The sequence below is a fragment of the Drosophila virilis genome, chromosome 4 (assembly GCF_030788295.1).
Source record: "Drosophila virilis strain 15010-1051.87 chromosome 4, Dvir_AGI_RSII-ME, whole genome shotgun sequence".
NCBI classification, from domain to species: Eukaryota; Metazoa; Arthropoda; class Insecta; order Diptera; family Drosophilidae; genus Drosophila; species Drosophila virilis.
In genome coordinates this window covers 18,002,784-18,021,821 of record NC_091546.1, presented here as the reverse complement: position 1 = coordinate 18,021,821, position 19,038 = coordinate 18,002,784, and the positions used below count along the sequence as shown (strand labels likewise).

Below are 19,038 nucleotides of genomic sequence, written 5' to 3'. Positions count from 1 at the left end.
CAGAAGTTTTGTTGTGTAGAATAAAGGCAAATTGATAACAAGTAAAAAAAATATAGGTATAATATAGATATAACTAAATAGGTACTTACCCAAATATATAAATGCACATAAATGTTTTATATACACATCGCTGAAAAGACAAAAAAGATTAATTTGGATTAGAATAAAAGCATGCGAGGAATATAAAGAGAGCAAAATTAAGGCATGAAAACCTAAATTCATAAGAGTCGCATAGTATAGCACTATTTAAAAATTCTTTGTTTATTATTTACATTGCAATGAAAAGCAATACATGATCTACTGTTGGTATAAATGCTTCGCCAGCCGATAAGGTATCAAAAAAGTAATAAAAAGTAATCAAGGAATGAAAATAAGTTGTTATTTAATTCTTGAGCATTGCAGAGTAAGGCGAACATGCAAATTTGTCACCTTTACTTTTAAGAGTGCAGCACAAACAGATAAGGAATCATTCAAGTCATTTAAATAACAATTCAAGCCACAATAGTATGATCAATTACAGTTCCAGCAATATCTAAGAATATTTTTTTTTCATTAAACTTTCGTCTTGAGACCAAGACTACTTTTTCGTCCTTTGTGATATTGGCAACAAATCAAAGTGAAAAATCATTTAAACGATTTCCAAAATTGTCACATTTGATTTGTTTGCCCTTGATAGGGCCAAAACTTTGAATTTATATCGCCGCACATTTGGAGCACAGTTGAACGGCGTTGAGTTTGCTGGTCTACCGGGCAGATCCTTGCGTATCCTGCTTCAAGTTTTTGCTTTCCTTTTGGGCGTTGCTTGCATTTTTCTTTGGCATTTTGTGGCGCAAAATGATTTCATGTGAAGCGGTGATTATTTCCACCTAAAATGCATCCCCTCAGCCCCGCCGGAACAGTTGCAACTACAAGCACAAGGATATTTATGGGCATTGAGCGTGTTCCGCCTCTTTGGGCTCTGCTCGCGCGCACTTTTCACTGTTTTTGGTGTCTTTGGCCGGTCGTTTCGACTTCGATGGCTCCGTTTGTATTTATGTCTTCGTCTATAAATTCATGTCTTCAGTAGCAGACCGAGTAGCCCCCACCCCCTCTCTCACCCACTGCCCACCCAACGCTACAGCACACACACTTGCATCTTCATGTCAAAGCGTAGATTTATAATTTTCGGCTGCGTCGCCCGAGCGACGGCCAATGCAATGCATCGCAGCGGCCAACAAAAATAAAAAAAAAGGAGAACAAAAGGGTAAGAGGAGCAGGCAGGAGTGCCGTGCAAGGATACGACCGGGTTTCGGTAGCGGTTCTGCCTGTCGAAATCCATGAATTATGATTTTTGATTGAAGTTGAGTTATTGCAATTCAATTTATTATAAATGCGGTTGCTACTGCGAACCTTGCATCCCGCTCTCTCTCCCTTTCATTCTCTCTCTCTCTTTCTCTCTCACTCACTCACTCTCTCTCTCTCTCGCTCGCTCACTCTAGCTTCTGTTGCTGACACTTCTCCGCACGCCTGGCGGTCGTCGCCTGCATAGGACATTGAACTATGAGTTCTTGGCGTGGCCAAATATCCGTGTGTGTTTGTGAGCATGTGTGTGTGTTTGTGTGTGTGTGTGTGTGTGTATGAACCGTTTTCGACACTTTTGCTAAATTTATTGCCGATTATTTTTACATTTCTTTCTTCTTTCAATTTGTATGCCAACCACCCTCCCTCCACCAGCCCGCTTACCACAAGCAAACGTAGTTTTTGGGTGCAGCGGCAATTATTTTTAACATTTTTGTTGATTTTTCATTGATTGTTTCACGTTCGATTTACTTCATAAAATATCCTCTATATGTCTACTCGTTCTAGAGTATTAAATGACACATTTTCATACCGATATCAAATATACCGACATGTCTAGGCAAACTAAGAAAATTTATAAAAACTAAATAAATAAAAGAAAAATAATATAAGACAAAGTAAGAAAATATATAATTAAAGCCTGCTACCTGTTAATAGTTAGCAAGAAAATGTCCAATACTAATTTAAAGTAGAAAATTGTTTAATATATTATTAAAATATCCTTACTATATTTCAAAGCTTCATAACAGTTATATTAAAAATTATATTAACAAAGGTCAGGAATAACAAATCATTAGATGAAAATAACAAACATCTGAGGATATCCAGAACTAAATTTGGATGCATATTGACTTTCTCGATATAATCTTAAATTGAAATCAAGTTGGAAAAAAATAGATCTAGTACAAAATTGTTGCCAGTCAAAAGTACTCCAGAAAACAAGGAAGAGCAAATTCTGTAGACATACTTGATATGCTAAATAGTATTTTTCTAGAACTGGTAAAATTAAGTTAATTCAAAATTTTAAATTTACGAACTAAGCAGTCGCTTCATTTATTCCATATTGAAATCAAGTCGAGAGAATAAAACCACAGACCATAATTACGCTAAGCCATACAAGGCGGTGCTTTTTCTCGTCGCCATTTTTAATGCAGCTCTTCGGCTAGGTTACTTTCCAGTGGCTTGGAAGAAGGCACATATAATCATGTTGCACAAGAGCGGAAAGCCCCCTAATCAACTGGGATCCTATCGCCCCATCAGCCTCCTGCCTGCCTTTGGTAAGATTCTGGAAAGGTGCATCCTCAGAAGGGTCCTGAATACCCCGGAAATAAAACGCTTGATCCCGAAGTTCCAGTTTGGGTTTCGACTCAAACACGGTACCCCTGAGCAACTACATCGGGTCACAAATTATATTTTGGACGGCTTTCACAGGAAAGAGTATGTGGTGGCAGCATACCTCGACATCCAAGAAGCCTTCGACCGGGTGTGGCACGCAGGACTCCTCTCCAAGATAAAGGACAAATTGAATCCGCAGCTATTTAGCACCATTGCGAGCTTCCTAACTGAGAGAACCTTTCAAGTGGTGCAGGATGGAGTAGCCTCTCAAACCAAACGCATAAAAGCGGGCGTTCCACAAGGCAGCGTCTTGGGTCCCACGCTATATAGCCTGTTTACACATGACATGCCCACAGCAAATGCAAGCAGACGGAATGATCGGCAGGACCTTCTGGTGGCCACGTTTGCTGACGACACGGCAATCCTTGCAAAAAACAAATGTGTGTACGTGGCAACTGACCTCTTGCAGGAATACCTCAAGCGATTTGAAAACTGGGCTTGTAGATGGAACATCGCAGTGAACCCTGGAAAGTGCGCCACGGTTACCCACACTCTACGCAAGGACTCATGCCCCGGACTTTTTCTTCATGGTGAGCTTCTAGAGCAATATCGTCAACACAAGTACCTAGGTGTCACTCTCGACAGACGACTTACATTTAGTAAGCACGTCTCTGCAGTAACGAGCAACATCAAATCTAAGATAAGGCGAATGAGCTGGCTCCTCAACTCCAAAAACAAACTCTCGCTCCGAAACAAGGTCCTAATCTACAAGGTAATCCTTGCCCCAGTGTGGCGTTACGGGCTTCAAGTTTACGGTATAGCTGCAAAAACACACCTGAACAAAATTCGCATCATTCAGGCCAAAACCCTGCGCAAAATAACTGGAGCCGAATGGTATATTCGCACACGCGACATCGCCAAGGACCTCAAGGTTCCAATGGTGGGCGACGTAGTCAACAGGCAAGCAGCGAGCTACTCAACAAAGCTCCACAACCATCCAAACATCCTGGCGAGGAGCCTGCTAAGGAGGCGAAGAAGAAGGCGACTGAAGAGGACCTACCCAACCGACCTAATCGATCGTTATGTATAGGTGACAAGCTTCGTTAATTACACCAAAATATGTTTCTGTAATCTGTTAACCTAATTGTATAACTAATTGTAAAACCACAATCATCGCTAAGCTAAGTTATTATGTCACTCTGATAAAAGTTGCTAACATAGAGTAACAGGATACCAGATTTCTTAATAAACAAAATATAAAAAAAAAAAAAAAAAAAAAAAAATAATTACGCTAAGGCTCAACCTAATTAAGCGACAAACAAGATTTTAGTGTCGAGTAACGAGCTGAAGTCAGAAAGAGTTCATGTAGCGTAACAATTCCTGCACAAGCTCTACATCATAAATCTGTTCGATAAGCAGCTGCTATATCTGGACATGCCTAAATCCATATATAATGCTGCATATGCCCGACGTCGACTGCTGTCGTCTATTGGCGGTACATAAATCAGAAATGGGCCAACTGGCCAGGACATTTCTCATGCGCACACATGACTTGGCTTGCAATTAAGAGAAATATATTAGTCTCGCAGCTGATTTAATTATTTAACAATGAAGTCCAAGAGCGCATGTTTTATGCGTTAGCCGCGGACGCCAAATGCGGCGCCAGGACAACAAGCAGGACACGCTCGCATGGGGCGATAAAGAAGAGCGCAGTATCCAGTTCCAGTTCCGAGACCGTCCCGTCTAAGCGCTTCAGACAACCGCATCACAGTCAGACAAAGGCATCAACCGGGGCGGTACAGCTCTTGCAAGGCTGGTGGGAAGGGAGATGTGTGATTAGGTGTGGGTTCTGTAATTGCACCAACGCGCATAATTCATATCAAATGACCATTTTAAAATCCTTTTATTTCGTTGCCCCGTCCAGGGGAGTTGAACAGGCATTCGCTCAGTCCGCAGCCCAAAATATTTGAAATAATAATTCTTCGAGATAAATTACCCAAAAGCAGGTGTGTGTGTATGCGCCACTCTAAATTGCCCAGGTCCTGCTACCCGTCCTGCTGTTGGTCGTAGTTCTGGTTATGGTTATGGTCTCAGTTCTGCCCTCCCAGCGCGAGACAATGACACAGAGCCGCAAAAACAACAACAACAACAACAACAACAGGCACAGTCCCGAGCCCGGACACGGACACGGTTTCCCATTCGAGCTCGTGCAATGGCAGTCGGTCAGTGGACAGTCGTCGAATGGCAGCAGAACGGCGGATGGGCTTAAGTGCTCGGCTCCTGGCTGCTGTTCGCTGTTCGTCCCCGTTCATCCTTTACGTTCTGCGTTTGGCATTTAGCATCAGGAAATTATGCTGACGCTGCCAACTGGACGAGCTGGAACGGGTCGGCGTCCATTGCCGGGCAATCAGCGGCGTCTGCAGATGTGCATGCATGTCCATGTGCCTCGTATCTGTCTCATATCTGCTGCTGAGCTCCTCTGTGCAGCAGCGCCTGCGCCTGCTCCTGGCTTCTGTAGTCCTCATTAAACACAAACAGACACACACACACACATGGATAGGACGCCCGCTCTAATGAGTTCCTGGCCCCATAAGGGCATATGTTGTCCTCACTGGGGCTCTGTGGCTGCCGAGCTGCATCCTCAGTTGATTGCCAGCCCGCCGGCCCGTCTGCTCTGTCACACATCTGGGTGCAAATTATGGCACATTTCAAATACATAGCACCAAGTACACTGAGAGAATCGAGTGCCATGTTTATTGCAATACGAAAGTACTTGAGCTACTTTAAGGAAATCCAGCTCAGCTTAACGCTTTCCACATATGTAGAGCAATTTGAAAAACATGAACAAAATATTTAAAATTAAGACTTAATCAATTTTTACCAGGAGTTGGAAACTTTTAACAATATGTTTGCTTTATAATTAAAATTTTATTTAAAAACTTTAAATTTAATTTAATTCTCATATGCAATAAGCCCACAATCCCATAGGGTTGAAATTATGGATTTATTCTCAGTAACAGTTAGGGTTTTCATTCAAATGCCCAATTATTATTTTCAGTGTATGTCGCATTGCAAAATGTGCCGAGCTACGCAGCGAGAAAGAGAGCGCTATAATCGCATAAAAGTTTACATTTATGAAGCTCCGGCTAGGTTCGGATAGGTGCAGAGCTCTACGGCACACATATACACACACACACACACACGCACACACAGAGTCACAAATACCTCGGCCGTAAAACATTTGGCTGACGGCAGCATACAAAGACTGACGGACCAGAGGACGGACGGACAGCTGTTTGCGGGTAGAGGGAACGCCGGGGTCGGACTAGGCTCAAATGCAATGTGCAGCAGCGATGAGCACGAGATGGAATGGACGCAGAAGGAGCTAAGGGGAATGTGAGGAGGATTCTGCCAGGGACGAAAACAAAAAGGCGCGAAAATCCATTCGCACATAAAATGCGCCGCAGTGTGCATTATTTTAATGTCACTGATAAATCATTTTTATGTCGGTGCTAAATCAAAAGATGGACGAGCAAATGCCGTATTTCAAGCGTAGCAGCACGGGCCCGGGCACGGACTCCAGCTTTGGGTCGAGCGTAGAGTGGGGCGCAGTCGGTGTGTCACACATGCAGCTGGAGCAAGGTGTGTCGAGTGGCGGGTGGCGGGTACAAGAGGCCAATAGCGTTGCATTCGTCCATTAAAATGCGCTCCGGTGTCCAAAACACAAGCACAAAGGTGCGCCCTGCGCCCTGCTGCCTGCAGCGTGCCCGCCTCTAGCCAAGCCACGTTTATTTATTATTAACACAAAAAAGACCCCGAGGACGAATTGCAGTTGTTGGAAGCGAGCGAGCGAGCGAGCGAGCTGGCGCACAGCCTCCTGGCCTAGGAGTCCATCTAACCAACCCAGCCCAGCACAGCCGTGCTCCCATCCCGACCTACTCACTGCTCCTTTGGAACGCGCAAGTGCGCTGAGTGGCTCATAATTCGTCGTCGCTTCTCCACTGCAGAAATTCATCTGTTTGTGGTTCAAACACGTGCCGTGCCAGAAATAATGTACGCCAGAATCAGCAACGACTAATGGGGCTATAAGGCCACACCACCTCAGCCCGCTTCACTCCCCTTCGCACGAATAGAAAGTGGGCCCAGCTCATAACTGCACAACTGCGCCCAAATATTTTCTATGGCATATGGAATATTAGAGGAAAATTAAAATCAGTGCTTCAGCTATATAGAACAATCAATAAACATACAAATATGTTATAAGAAATTCTATTGACTATTGAGAGTATAAAATGACTGATGCATCTTATAATTATAGGGATTAATAACAATAATGACAATAAAAATAATAGAAAATTAATAATCAATAAAGTTATTCATAAATATAATAATAATATATATAGAAAAATAATAATAATATAAGAATAATGAGCTTCATGATAATAATTATATTTGCTAAAGGAATAACACTATTAATAATAATAAAATATAATACCGGTTAGTATACACATTTGGACAGACAAGGCTAGAAACTAGAGGCAAGTGCTTGAAAATTAATCCAATTTCGAATTGTACTCAGAAGATAAATCGAGACATGAAATACTGGTATACGCCAATGTTGAATAAGAGACGAGCTATCAAAGCGATACTCTCCTTTTGGAATATATATTTTGATTTATTTAAATGAACAGGGCGATTCGACCCAATGCACTTTATTTCCTCTTGAAATAAGTTATGCAAACATTGATTAGATGAACAATGGTTAATTTACAGCTAAGGCTTTCTTTAATTTATTTGCATGTTAAGTTAAATTTATTTTTTGTTTATAGCAGACTCTTTGTCGTGATTGGGTTTAGGGGACAAGCTGTGGCTACAGCGATTGGGTACATCTAACTAGGAAGACAGCTTGCGTAGCAAATATGGGGCCAGTCTAATGGTAGCACAGAGCACGGCAAACACGATGAAACTGGCTCGAACCTCGTCCTTGGCGCGTACCTCGACCTGGGCTGGTTCGATTTGCTTAAGGCGTATCATGGTAACTGCAAAAGTCGAGCAGTTCAGTGAATCCGAGCGAAAATATGACTAATATAATGGGCTTACTTTTTTTTTTGAAAATAAATTACGATTTAGTTTGATAAATGAAATTTTGATGATTTCTTTCCGTTATTCGGTTCTTATTAAACCGAAGCACTCATATAAACTTTTGCAGTATTTGACAGAATATTCAAGGTTAACACAATTTTGAAATTTCTTTCTTGGGCTTAATCAGAGTTAACATTTTTAATTTTTAATTTAAATTTTATTTAATTAACATCGCTCGCACGGTCGGAAAAAGGGTGGATATCTGAACTAACCTTAAGGGGCCTTCACATAGCCAGCGAAAATCGGAATAAAAAACTCTCAATAACACTCTAAGCCAACTTAATGTTTTGTTATAAATAAGATTGAGCCACAAGCAACTGATGCAATTATGTCTGTGGTGTAAGTCCAAAAGCTGCGATTAACTTCCACTTAAGCTGGATTTAAATAAACAACAAGTGCTGGGAGACCTGAGCAGACTCAGCTGTAAACTTGGCCCCAAAGTTGCTTCAAGCTGACAAGGGGAATATGAATCAAATAAACAAACCTCATTAACATATTATCAGCATCAAATTGTGACACGGCCCGTCATTTTGGGTTCAAGTGAGAAATCTGTCACGAGGCATTAAATCGCTTGAGGCAGCCGGCAGAACCGCAAGACGTAGCCAGAAGCGCTTTGGCTCCTTGGATATGCTCTGTTCATAGGAGGGGGGCGGCATGTCACGGCGAGGAGGCAACAATGTCGGCTGACTTGCGGTATTGTCGCCGGCGGCAACGGGAGTGGAATTCCCGGAATCCGGCACACATAATTATGCGTGTAAACAAGCGTGATGATAGTACGCTGACGTATGACGGCTAAGGTGACGCTCAAGGGTTGAGATTTGCCCAGCAACCACCTTGCCGGCTGATGGAATACTCAACTAGTGCAAAACAAATTGCCGAAAATTCCTTACGACCAAGCAGCATCTGACCGGGCGACGGGGCAGAGTCGGAGACGAAGATATTTGACTATCGCACCCTTCCAACGTCAGCGGCTGCCTGTTTTCCGGCTGATTTATTCGTGTTGTGTGTTGGCAACAATTAGAAAAGTTACCGCAGGATGTGCGCCAGCAACAAGCTCTGCTCTGACTCGCTCCGCCTGAGTCTCGAGTCGAAGCCGGAGTCGCAGTCCTCCCGTTCTGGGCCGTTGCGTTCTGCTGTGCGTTTTAATTTGACGAAAGACTGATGACATCTCATTAATATTCATTGTCGCTGCAAGGCGCTGGGATTTGTGGCCATATATCCTGTTTATGCCTGACTTTATTCATGGCGCCGCCGAATAGTTGTAGTTGCTGCTGTTGTGACCTCACACTTAAGACGGATGGATGGGTGATTCTGCGCTGGAATGTAGATGAGTCCTGATTCTAATGAGGTGTTAAACGGCTTTGACTCGACTGGCTTAGGATTTAGTTGTGGGGCGACTAAATGATTGACGCTTGGAAATACTTCCGCATACAGCAGCAAAAATGTAAGCGATAGAATAATTAACATACCTCTTGGGGAAAATTATTGTAAAAAATAAAGAAATAAACTCTAAATTAAATCCGGATAATTGCATTCGGATGCAACTAACTTAGCAATTAGCAGTTTTTGGATTTAACCAGTAGAAGCCCGGGGCTGAAAACCAGCCTTAAATCTAATTTATTTTAATTATAATGAAAAAAATCGAAAAAACGTTCGATGGAAAAGAAAAACATTTCGAGAAGACTTGGAACCCAGTCTCATAAATAATATGAGCCCTTATATCCAGTTCCGAAGTTTAACCCATCTGGGATTTAATTTTGTTTAACCTTATTGTTAATGACAAATTAGAAATCAAATTAACGGCTTGTAATTTTTTCGATCTTATTGGAAATAATTGTAAATAAACTGAATATTTGTATTAAAATTAAAAAAGCATAGCTGCTTTGCTGGTTTAGACCATGAACCGAGTCACCAACCATTTTTTTAAGGTCTGCAGTCCTGTAAACATTCTGATTATGGGGTAGATACCTTACTTTTACTTTTAATGCACTTAAAATAAAATGAGAAAGCCCACATCTTGCCAACGTCAGTTTGGTATCCCAATTCTTTCCTGATAAGGCTTTCGTTGGAACACTAACATCCAACCTGACTATTGCCACTTACTATATACTGATTATATTCCAGGCATGGCCATCATCATCATCATAATCATCTGTAAGAGCAGCCTCGAGCCTGGTTATACATACGGATGCTACATATATTTAGCATATTTAAAATGTAATCGTAATCCAGTTTTGTTTAGCAGTTTATGGTCCGGCCCGTGCCGCCCATAAGTATTTCAAATTAACGACAACACTTCAAAATAATTATGAAGCACATGCCGCCAACGTTACGGGGGCGAGGACAATGGGATCCTGGCAGCCAAAGCATTTATCTCTGGCAACAAACGGTGTGTGTACTTACCGTTGGCACTTTTAAGATGCTGCCGTGACATATTTATGAAGTTCAATTATCATAAAATGCAAATGAAATCGTCATGCCCGAAAACGTCAACCTCAAGCGAAGACCGAAGACCCAACACTAGCAGCTGCAACCCCAAGGCCCAATAAAACAAAACAAGTAGCAGGGCCTAAGAGATGCCTCTGCCAGGTACTGCCCCCTGACCAAGCCTTGATCCAGGAGGGGGGTGAGTCTAAGGCATGGCCAAAATTAAGCAATTTACTTGCGATATCCGCCAGCGAAGCGCACGCCCGCCCGCTCACCCCTTGACCTCAGCACCTCGACAAATGCTCTAACTGGGCGCGAGACATCTACAAGACGCAGACGTCAGTGTCCGTGTGTGTGTGTGTGTGTTTGGGTGTGGTGAATTTTATCTGTCGACTGGCGCTATTAAAAGAAATTACGCTCAAAACTAAATTGCGGGCCAGCACAAAAGGTGAGCTGCAGCAGAAGCAGGCGATGGAACTGAAGCAGAAAGTGGGCTCAGGGTCGGTTGCCCCCGCCATTGAAATGAGAAACGATTATGTTGGGCCCGAGCCAGGCGAAGCATAAAGAAGCGAACCGAAGAACAACAGCAGAACTTTTTAACTTGTTTGCGTGTTGCTATTTACAAGTCCTGTGGGACAAACTGAAGAACCCGGTTCGAAGCTGGAGCTGGGGCTGGAGCTCAAGCTGAGGTTCGGGCACAGGGAACAGGTAGCACCAATGGCTGCCGCATTGCTGATGTTTGCGTTTTTCGCGCTGCTCCCTTTTCTTTTGTTTTTGGTTATTTGGTGTTTTTTTTTTCCCCCATTTGTTTTTTGGGGTTCGGCGTTTGTCTCGCCTTGTCGCTGCTGGCCCTGTCTCGTCTTTGGCCGCATCTCTCACTTGTCGCCTTTTTGTTTGGTTTCTCAAGTTGGCGTAATATGTTTCCGTTAGTTTTCGCTCGTCTTATACGCCGGGCTGAAGGCACAGGATTGCCGCCCCGTTATGGTAATTTAGTGGCGCAATTTTGCGGAAATTGATGCTGGACGCGTTCGGGGCAGGGAAGTCACGGTCACGGGCCGCAGCCATGGAGTTGCCCGAGGGCCTCTAATTTGCAAGCCAGCCGCATGCTTTTTAATATGCATTTAAATGTAGTACTTAGGTAACATATTGCGTTTGTTATCCCAATAAGGAATTGTGAAACCCTTTATTATTTGCTGGCAATACACAATGAGGATACAAATAAGTATACGCCACGTTATACACAATGATCTACGGAAAATTGAAGAAACGTTCATAAACAAAGAAACATTGATGTGGCTTAAAACAGGTTTCGGTTCTTACTTGACACACTGCGAATTAGGTAACTGTTGCTATTACTTTTTTTTATTATTATTTTTCATTTATATGATTTACTGTATGTCCACATATCCGAATTCAGCTCTCGATACAATGAAAAAATCGTCTAGTAGGACAACAAACAATTTAATGCAGGCATTCCAAACGCTTCGCACGATTCCCTCTGCTTCTCGGAGTGCTGTGTCCACATCCTTATATACTCCGATGAAACAGAGGAAAACTTTTTGAAATATCTTCAGCAAAATTGTTGTTGTCACCAATACTAGTGTGTCAAGAGGAAGTATCAGTATATCTCGCAAGTGGGACACAGTCATGTACACGGATTTTCTAAGCATCAAATTCATTTGCTCTAATTTTGACATTATACAAATTTTTCTATATGTTTATTTAAGTAATGTAATTGACTTTATTATTTATGTGGCTTACTATGTCCGCAATGATAGGTTCATGATTATTATGACTGTTGTAAATTTGCGAAAGAGATAGAATAGAAGAATAATAGAAACATTTATGCATGTATTTATAAATATTTAAAGCTTGAATTAATTGGCTAATTGGAGTTACTAAACATTTAATTTGATCAATAAAGCTTTCTGGCAACGTTGCAGCATCGGCTTATCGAGCATCGATAACAAATCAGATGCAACTCATTAGTATCGAGTAGATACGTTTCCCTCTAATTATTTGCAGTGCAAGTTTGAGTTTGTCAATTTGAGTACTGGCTGTTTACAGGCCTTATTGAGCCATATCAAAATGATGTCGACTCCTAGAGATAAGCCGAAGCAAACTGTTAAAGTGGAACCTCAGTCGACGAATATCAAGACGCGTGATATACGCGTGATTAAAAAGGAATTTCTCTGCCAGACACCTCCTTCATTAGGCTTGTCTGACAAAACGTCATTGCAACTGAAGCTGGAGAAAGCTGGAAAGGAGCAGGTTGGCATCAGAAAAGATCAACCTGACATTAGTAGGAGGAACAGCAAGAAGCCAGCGGCCCCACGGACACAGTCCGAACTGGAGGATGGCGAGGTTGACGATGACGAGGAGCTATTGCCCGTTTGCCGTTTCCATCAGCGCAATAGCTGCACTTGGGGCAACAGCTGCCGCTTCAGGCATCCGAGATGCACAGATCTGGGCAACTATGTCATGTTCGAACGCGTTAACTTGCCAGTGGCGTCTTCCTTGTATGACACCATGGCCAATCATATTTATAGTGAGCTGCCGCTGCCGCCTCCGCCAGATTGGCTTGGCTATCCGCCGGAGCTTGGGCCAGAACTTGAAAGCTCCTTTCAGAGCAATTTGCAAAGTCTCAAGAAGATGATGCGACAGGCTGGCTATAAAGTGGGCAACTCGGTTGCGCGCCGTCACAAGCATCAGCCCTGGGTGGAATTCAATGACTTAGACACCGATCCATACTACACGCATCAGCACGAGCTGCCCGATGATCAACTTAAGGAACGCTCGCCCCTTCTGGCAACGCGGCTCTACAAGAATCGTGGGCCCGGCTATAGCTCAAACCCAAACGAACGCTGCCGATGGCCAAATGAACCGGGCAGACAGGTGAGACTCCAATATAGCAGCCCCAGTCCCAGCAGCAGCAGCAGCACGCCCGATTACTCATCCACAACCAACTCGACGAGCTCTTCGTCTGCGACAACACTGTCACCTGCCTGCAAGCGCAAGCTCTACCGAAAGCTAAAAGCAGCCCAAAGAGAAGTATCCTATATGCCCAAAAAAGGTGGCTATAGGCCCAGCAGGAAGAATGTCCCACGTGCTCCACGCAAGGGGCGTAGGTTCAGCAGCAGCAGTTCATTCTCAGACAGTGATTCGTCTAGCTACGGCTCCAGCACACACACCTCGGAGCTGAGCTCCTCCTCGATGGATATGCCTAGCGATAATATCGAACATAATCCGAATTCAAAGAAACGACTGAGAGGTAGGGAACCACCGATAAAAAAGCGCAAGTGCCAGACAGAAAGACTTCTAGAGGTAAACAGAAAAATCGCTAAGAGAAGAAGAGATTAAAATCAGAGAAAAAGTTCCTGAATAATCGAAATATAAATTGAATGAAAGATATTTCTAGCACACAATTTTTTATTTACTAAGCTTTTCACACATTAATTGTTGAAAAACATTACTAATCCCTTACTAATTCGTTGAGTTCAATTTGTGTTTTTTTTTTAAATGACCGTATAAGTTGATAATCCTATATTTTAGCTATTAATGCAAAACAAAGCTTTGGAGCATATATAGAAAAAAAGCATTCATTTTATGTTTAAGCTAAAATTTCCGAAAACTTTTCTATATGGATAAACGAATGTGTTCAATATTATTTATGTTATGATTAATTTAAAAAATAAATGAATAGCTATAATTTATTTGCCTTCCTTATAATTCTCAATGGGTTCTAAGTTGTGACAAGATCTAGCAAACCCAGCACTTCGGGTTCTTAAAATAGCTCTATAGACAACCAGCTCACTTTTATAACTTGTTGGTTATTATATAGAAAAATTTCTTCGTGCCCCTTTAAAAACGATATCGAATTCGGGATTTCTTTTAATTATGATCTAATTTAATCGAAGACTGTTGTACAAATACTTCCCAAAGCTTAATTTAGGACTGATTGTCCCAATAGAAGCCGTATAATATAGTTCTCCTATTCCGTTTGGCAAATATGTTTGGAAATAGTATAACTCGTAATTGATTAGTAAGAATTCGAATCAAACAGACAAGCATGGTTACATCGAATCGTCTGCTTATACTGATCAATAATATAAATCCTATACTTTATGAGTTTACACTAATAAAATTATTATATGCCCTACACGAGTGGCCAAGGTCAGAAGTGTAGTTTATGTATGTCGGTGTACAAGCTGAAGATCGAGTGGCTGATGGAGCTGCGATTGATAGCCAATTCTTCCACTTTAATCCCAGGTGGTCTTAGCACCCGTGTATCCTTAGGCAGTACACAAGTCGACGTCTAGTCGTAAGCCCAGCCGAGTCACAACCACAAAATGTGCATTTCCCGGCAGTCACACTGATTGCTATGAGTGTGTGTGTGCGTGAGTGTGTGTGCGTGTGTGTGGTTTCTGCTAATATCCTTGTTAATATTATTAAACATTATTTATGGATTTGTTTAATTTGTATTTAGTAACGCTTCGCATGCCAGCACCTTCCTAGCCAGCTGCCGGCACGTGCCTCCCCCTCTGATTCAACGGCCGACGGCCCCGCAAAACTTAAGATCTGCCTGGGCTGCTGGGCTGCCTGGTTGCCTGGTTGCCTCGTGTTGCACTGCTGCCAGCTGGGCCAACTGGCCGCATATCCTTGCCTGGCTGGCGCTGCTGTTGTTTGTTTGGCTTTAGCACCCGTCTTAGCCCGCCATCGGGGCTCACTGTCGCGTCGCCTTTCCCGTTGTCCTGGTGGAACAATTACATGGTTTTGCCTAATGAATTTATCTGCTCATCAGCAACTCCACTGTTGCATGGTCCTGGCGCGTGTTCAGTGTGTGTGCATGTGGAGGAAGCCTTACTGTTGCCAGCTTGTGGGGGGAGTCACAGTAAATTTTATGTAGATTTCCTAACACAAATTATGTTCATTTGCCGGCGTTGCATGTTCTTATCCCTGCCACCAGAAAGTGCTCCCTCGCCCACTGACTGAGTGAGAACTTTATGAAAAACCCGTTTTATGTTTGTTGAATTTCTGTCCTGAGTACCTTCTACATAAGAAATCCAGATGTTTTAGCCGGAAATGAGCAGGCATAAGTCTTAGAGATGAAAATGTACTTTCCAAAAAAAAAAAAGCGGATATCAACATAACATTGAATCATATGTTTATTCAGCTAGAACTTCTTTTTTATTTAAAATGTTTGAAATATCGTTAACTGAATAAAATCGGAGTTTGAAACCTTTGTATAATAATACCAAATATTTAATACAAATATATTTTACCTATTTCATATCATTTTAAGCATTATTTTTCGATACAGTCAAGGCCCAACTTTGGTTAAGAGAAAGCTTAATGGTACTTTCCTTTTAGACAACGTGACACGATATTTGTTGTAACGAAAAAAGTGCCATCTCCAGGAGAGACAACAAGCCAGGCAGGAGAAAATTTTAGTTTGATTGGGGAACAATTTTATTAGAAACTTAATCGTGATTTGTGGCCAGCTTCGTTGCTCGGGCAACGAATAAATTTATAGATTAAGTTTTCATATACAGATAATTTAGATGAGTTCTCATGGGCAGAGTGGAAACTCGAACTGGAAACTAACCGAAAATATAATAGTTAAAGCACACGACATACAGGTAGTTAGCTAATGTCTTATGTTCACATCTACATTATTCATCGTTGTTGCTATCAAAACGTTCGTTTGCCAGCTGAATAGCATCGTTCAGATAATGATATATCACAATCAGCGCTATAATTAGCAGCTGAAGCAATTGCAGCTGCAAGGCAAAGAAAGCATGTAGCGTAAAAGCTAAATTTTATACAAATTATTTGTTACCCACCAGTGTAAAGTTGGCCACATCAAAGCGCCAGATCGAGAGGAACTTAAACCGAAAGCAGTTCGATAAAATGGCGCGCATATCCTTGGCAATGCGACGCATTCGCTTGGGCAGGACAGTTCTTTGGCCAAGAGCTGTGCTCAGTCTCTCCGAGAACTGAATGCTCTGCAAGAAGAATAACCAAACCAGCTTGAGCCCGGATTTCCAATTGTTTTTTTTTACCATAAAGCGAACCTTGAATCGGATCAGGTGGATAAATAACAGCCAAACCTAAGCCTGCACCGAAGTATAGTTCTTTAAAAAGAGTTTGGCTCTAAGTTAAAGTTTTTTCCTCTTAGTATACATATTTGTAAGCAAAGTGCGCTTCTTCTAATCAGTTTTATAAGCCGAAACTTGTAACCGTTCTTAGGTTTGGTGTCACGCCAAATATCTCTTAGATCAGATGAGGCAATACCCACCTGTTGCTCGAGCAGGGTCTGCGCCAGCAGCAAACACGCGTAGTCACAGCCAATGCAGGCATAGATGGAGGCGTTGCCGGCATAGAAGATGCGTTGCCTGCGATCATCGAAGAGCACATACCATGTGCTGCTGTAGTAGACAAAGGCGTAACAGCCAAAGAGCAAACAATTGGCATTGATACCCAGCAGCAGCAGCAGAGAGTGCTCCAGGGACTCAAACAAGTGGCCAAAATTCGTTGCCAGCTGCTGCAGCTGCTCGCACTGGCTGAGCAGGCTGTCCATGCTGGAGGGCGTTACAGCTACAGGTACGGAACTGGTGCCTGGCACCAGCTGCATTTCAGTTCTCATTTGGCCAATGGTCAGCAGCTCGTCCACTTCCGCCTGTAGCTGCTGCAGGCGATCACGCGCTAGCCAGGCAAATATGCTGTAGAATCGCATGGCACCGGCAAGCACAAGATGAGGCAGGAACAGAGCTGACCCGATCATGATATCCTTAAGCGGCGGCAGCTTGAACTCCAGCTCGTACCCGATGTACATGCCAAAGCAGAGTAGCACCACGAACGTGGAGCATAGTAGACCATAGGCGAGGAACTCATTTTTGACACGGCGACGTCCCGGCGAGCTCTTCAGGGGCAACGAGGCCGTCAGTGCACTTGCCACGCCTACAGCACGCACAGAGGCGTAAATGGCGTAGCTAAACACCTTGATGCTCAGCACGAGCTGTAGCCGGGTTAGGTCGTATAGAAAAGGCGACACATCCTGCAGCGTCTTCAGCAGCGCCGAAGGCTGAAAGTGCTGGGCAAAGCAGCCGGCATAGACGCAGGCCAGCACAAAGACATTGACCACACCGGGCAGAGTGATCCGATAGCGCTGCTGCTGGGCGTCAAACCAGTGCATCTGGTATCCTGTGAGCAGCAGCAGATAATTCGAGGCGCGTATTACGCGGCAGGGGCTACTCATTTTTGGGCTCTTCGCAATAATCAAACCGATACGGCGCGGGCTTTCGACTAATCTGGTCAAAATGCGGCATTGGTTTTGGGCAGCGCATGGAACGCCTTGGGGTCTTATCTGTGCATCAAACTGTGACAAATATCAAAAATATCCAAATAATACAATAGAGCCCAAGTGAACCGTATCGCAGTTCCAGCAGCGGGCAGCGGGTCACGTCGAATTGAAGCTCATGATGAGCTGCCCATATTTTGAATATTTATGTGGGCTTTTATTGGACTTTAAATCGACTTGTTGGTTTCGGTTATTCGGTTACCCAATTAAATGTGCAACGGCAATTAAATGATTATTTATTTCATATGCCCAGCCATTGAAAACATTAGACTAATTATATTTTAACTAGTTTGAGTTCTAAATTGAAATACGCATGTGCAAAAAGAAGAGTTATTGCAAAAACCGTAAAAGGTATATCAGCTATAATATGCAGGTAGGGTATATATAGAGACCACAGTTCATAAAATGGACTGAGTTTATTTAATATTAAAAAGTTTATCCGCCAGCTTAAGCAAAACAATTCGGTTGCACCCGACTGCGTAATACTCGCTCAGCCCTTTATTCATATTTATAAAGAGATATTGATTGATCTTTCCGATCGATCGCTCACATGATTGCATAAGAAATTTTTATTCCGCATATAGCGTGGATATATAAACCTAACAGCTTATCTGTTGCGATTATATATTCCAAGCTTTAAGCTTGTAGCTTCAAAAGATGGAATATATCAATTTTTTGATCAGTGCTAATCCTTCAACAACTGCGCTTTTCGCTTAGTTATATAATTACCCTTCACTGGTAGCTTCTCTTGGAATAATATACATACATGCGTGACCGTTTATTAAACGTACTGAAATTGGGTAGTAAGCAGACAAATAGATCTGATGCGCTGTTGAATATATATGTAATAGAAGAAAAAACTAGATATAAAGACGGCGACGTGCTTGAATTGCGTAGCAGCTGCTTTTGTTTGCGCCTCGAGTCAACAGGTTAAGCGAATGCCTAATGAAAAGTCGTAAATTTTCGGCAAAAACCAAAGAATCTAAAAGCAGCTCAAAGAGTCGCCGCACAGGGTTGGGGACTAGAAGTAAAAAATTTCACATATTCCTAATTAGAATGTGGATGCATGTCGTGTGCGGCATTTCTTAACATCAAACGCCAGCCAGGGGTGTTGGGGCTAGTAGAAAGTAAGCCCCGGTAAGCGGCTAACGGGCTTAGAAGCCGCCTCCACGGGATCTGTCAACACCAGATAGCGACTGTTTTGATACAGCTCCCGGTACACAGGGTGCAGTTGTGCGGCTGTGCGGCTGGCTGCAGCTCAAGTGTCAACATGGAAATTAGAAACAATTAAAAGGCAACGCCGACGTCTTACGTACTCAAATATTTGCCAGCTGGTAAAATCTTAGAAACTACGCCGGATTCCCCTTTGTGCTACCTTGCCGTCGTCGTTGTCGTGGTCTGTGTAGTGTAGTGGTTGTCGTGGTTAAGTAGCTCAC

General features: G+C 42.8%; 3 protein-coding genes and 1 long non-coding RNA gene across 5 annotated transcripts in view; 1 reads left to right on the top strand and 3 right to left on the bottom strand.

The window, feature by feature from the left end:
* LOC116651397 (uncharacterized) overlaps nucleotides 1-19,038 on the bottom strand; it is a 151,035-nt gene that overhangs the window by 1,302 nt on the left and 130,695 nt on the right. Inside the window, exons 1-2 of one of the 2 annotated variants that reach the window (XR_004304387.2) lie at nucleotides 1,450-1,820; nucleotides 90-130 (exon numbers count right to left, since the gene is read on the bottom strand). This is a non-coding gene — a long non-coding RNA (uncharacterized lncRNA). Of the gene's footprint in view, nucleotides 1-89; nucleotides 131-1,449; nucleotides 1,821-19,038 lie in introns of those variants that run through there. The other variant, XR_011416729.1, reaches the window with a different exon arrangement.
* LOC26531681 (uncharacterized) lies at nucleotides 7,440-7,896 on the bottom strand. The gene is made up of 2 exons (XM_015173490.3): nucleotides 7,774-7,896; nucleotides 7,440-7,712 (listed from the first exon to the last, which is right to left on the bottom strand). The coding sequence occupies exon 2, from the start codon at nucleotides 7,705-7,707 to the stop codon at nucleotides 7,567-7,569; it is 141 nt and encodes a 46-aa protein (XP_015028976.1). The 5' UTR covers nucleotides 7,708-7,712; nucleotides 7,774-7,896; the 3' UTR covers nucleotides 7,440-7,566.
* On the top strand, nucleotides 11,646-13,712 carry LOC6628958 (uncharacterized). The gene has a single exon (XM_002051527.4). The coding sequence runs from the start codon at nucleotides 12,331-12,333 to the stop codon at nucleotides 13,600-13,602; it is 1,272 nt and encodes a 423-aa protein (XP_002051563.1). The 5' UTR covers nucleotides 11,646-12,330; the 3' UTR covers nucleotides 13,603-13,712.
* Nucleotides 15,585-17,631, bottom strand: Grl40a (Gustatory receptor-like 40a). The gene is given in 2 exon segments (XM_032437713.2): nucleotides 15,585-16,316; nucleotides 16,541-17,631. Coding segments are annotated over 2 exon segments (1,362 nt in total). The 5' UTR covers nucleotides 17,501-17,631; the 3' UTR covers nucleotides 15,585-15,914.

What these genes read in the sequence shown, in the direction of transcription:
- LOC26531681 (XM_015173490.3), bottom strand. Translation starts at nt 7,707, where the DNA reads ATGATACGCCTTAAGCAAATCGAACCAGCCCAGGTCGAGGTACGCGCC.
- LOC6628958 (XM_002051527.4), top strand. Translation starts at nt 12,331, where the DNA reads ATGATGTCGACTCCTAGAGATAAGCCGAAGCAAACTGTTAAAGTGGAA.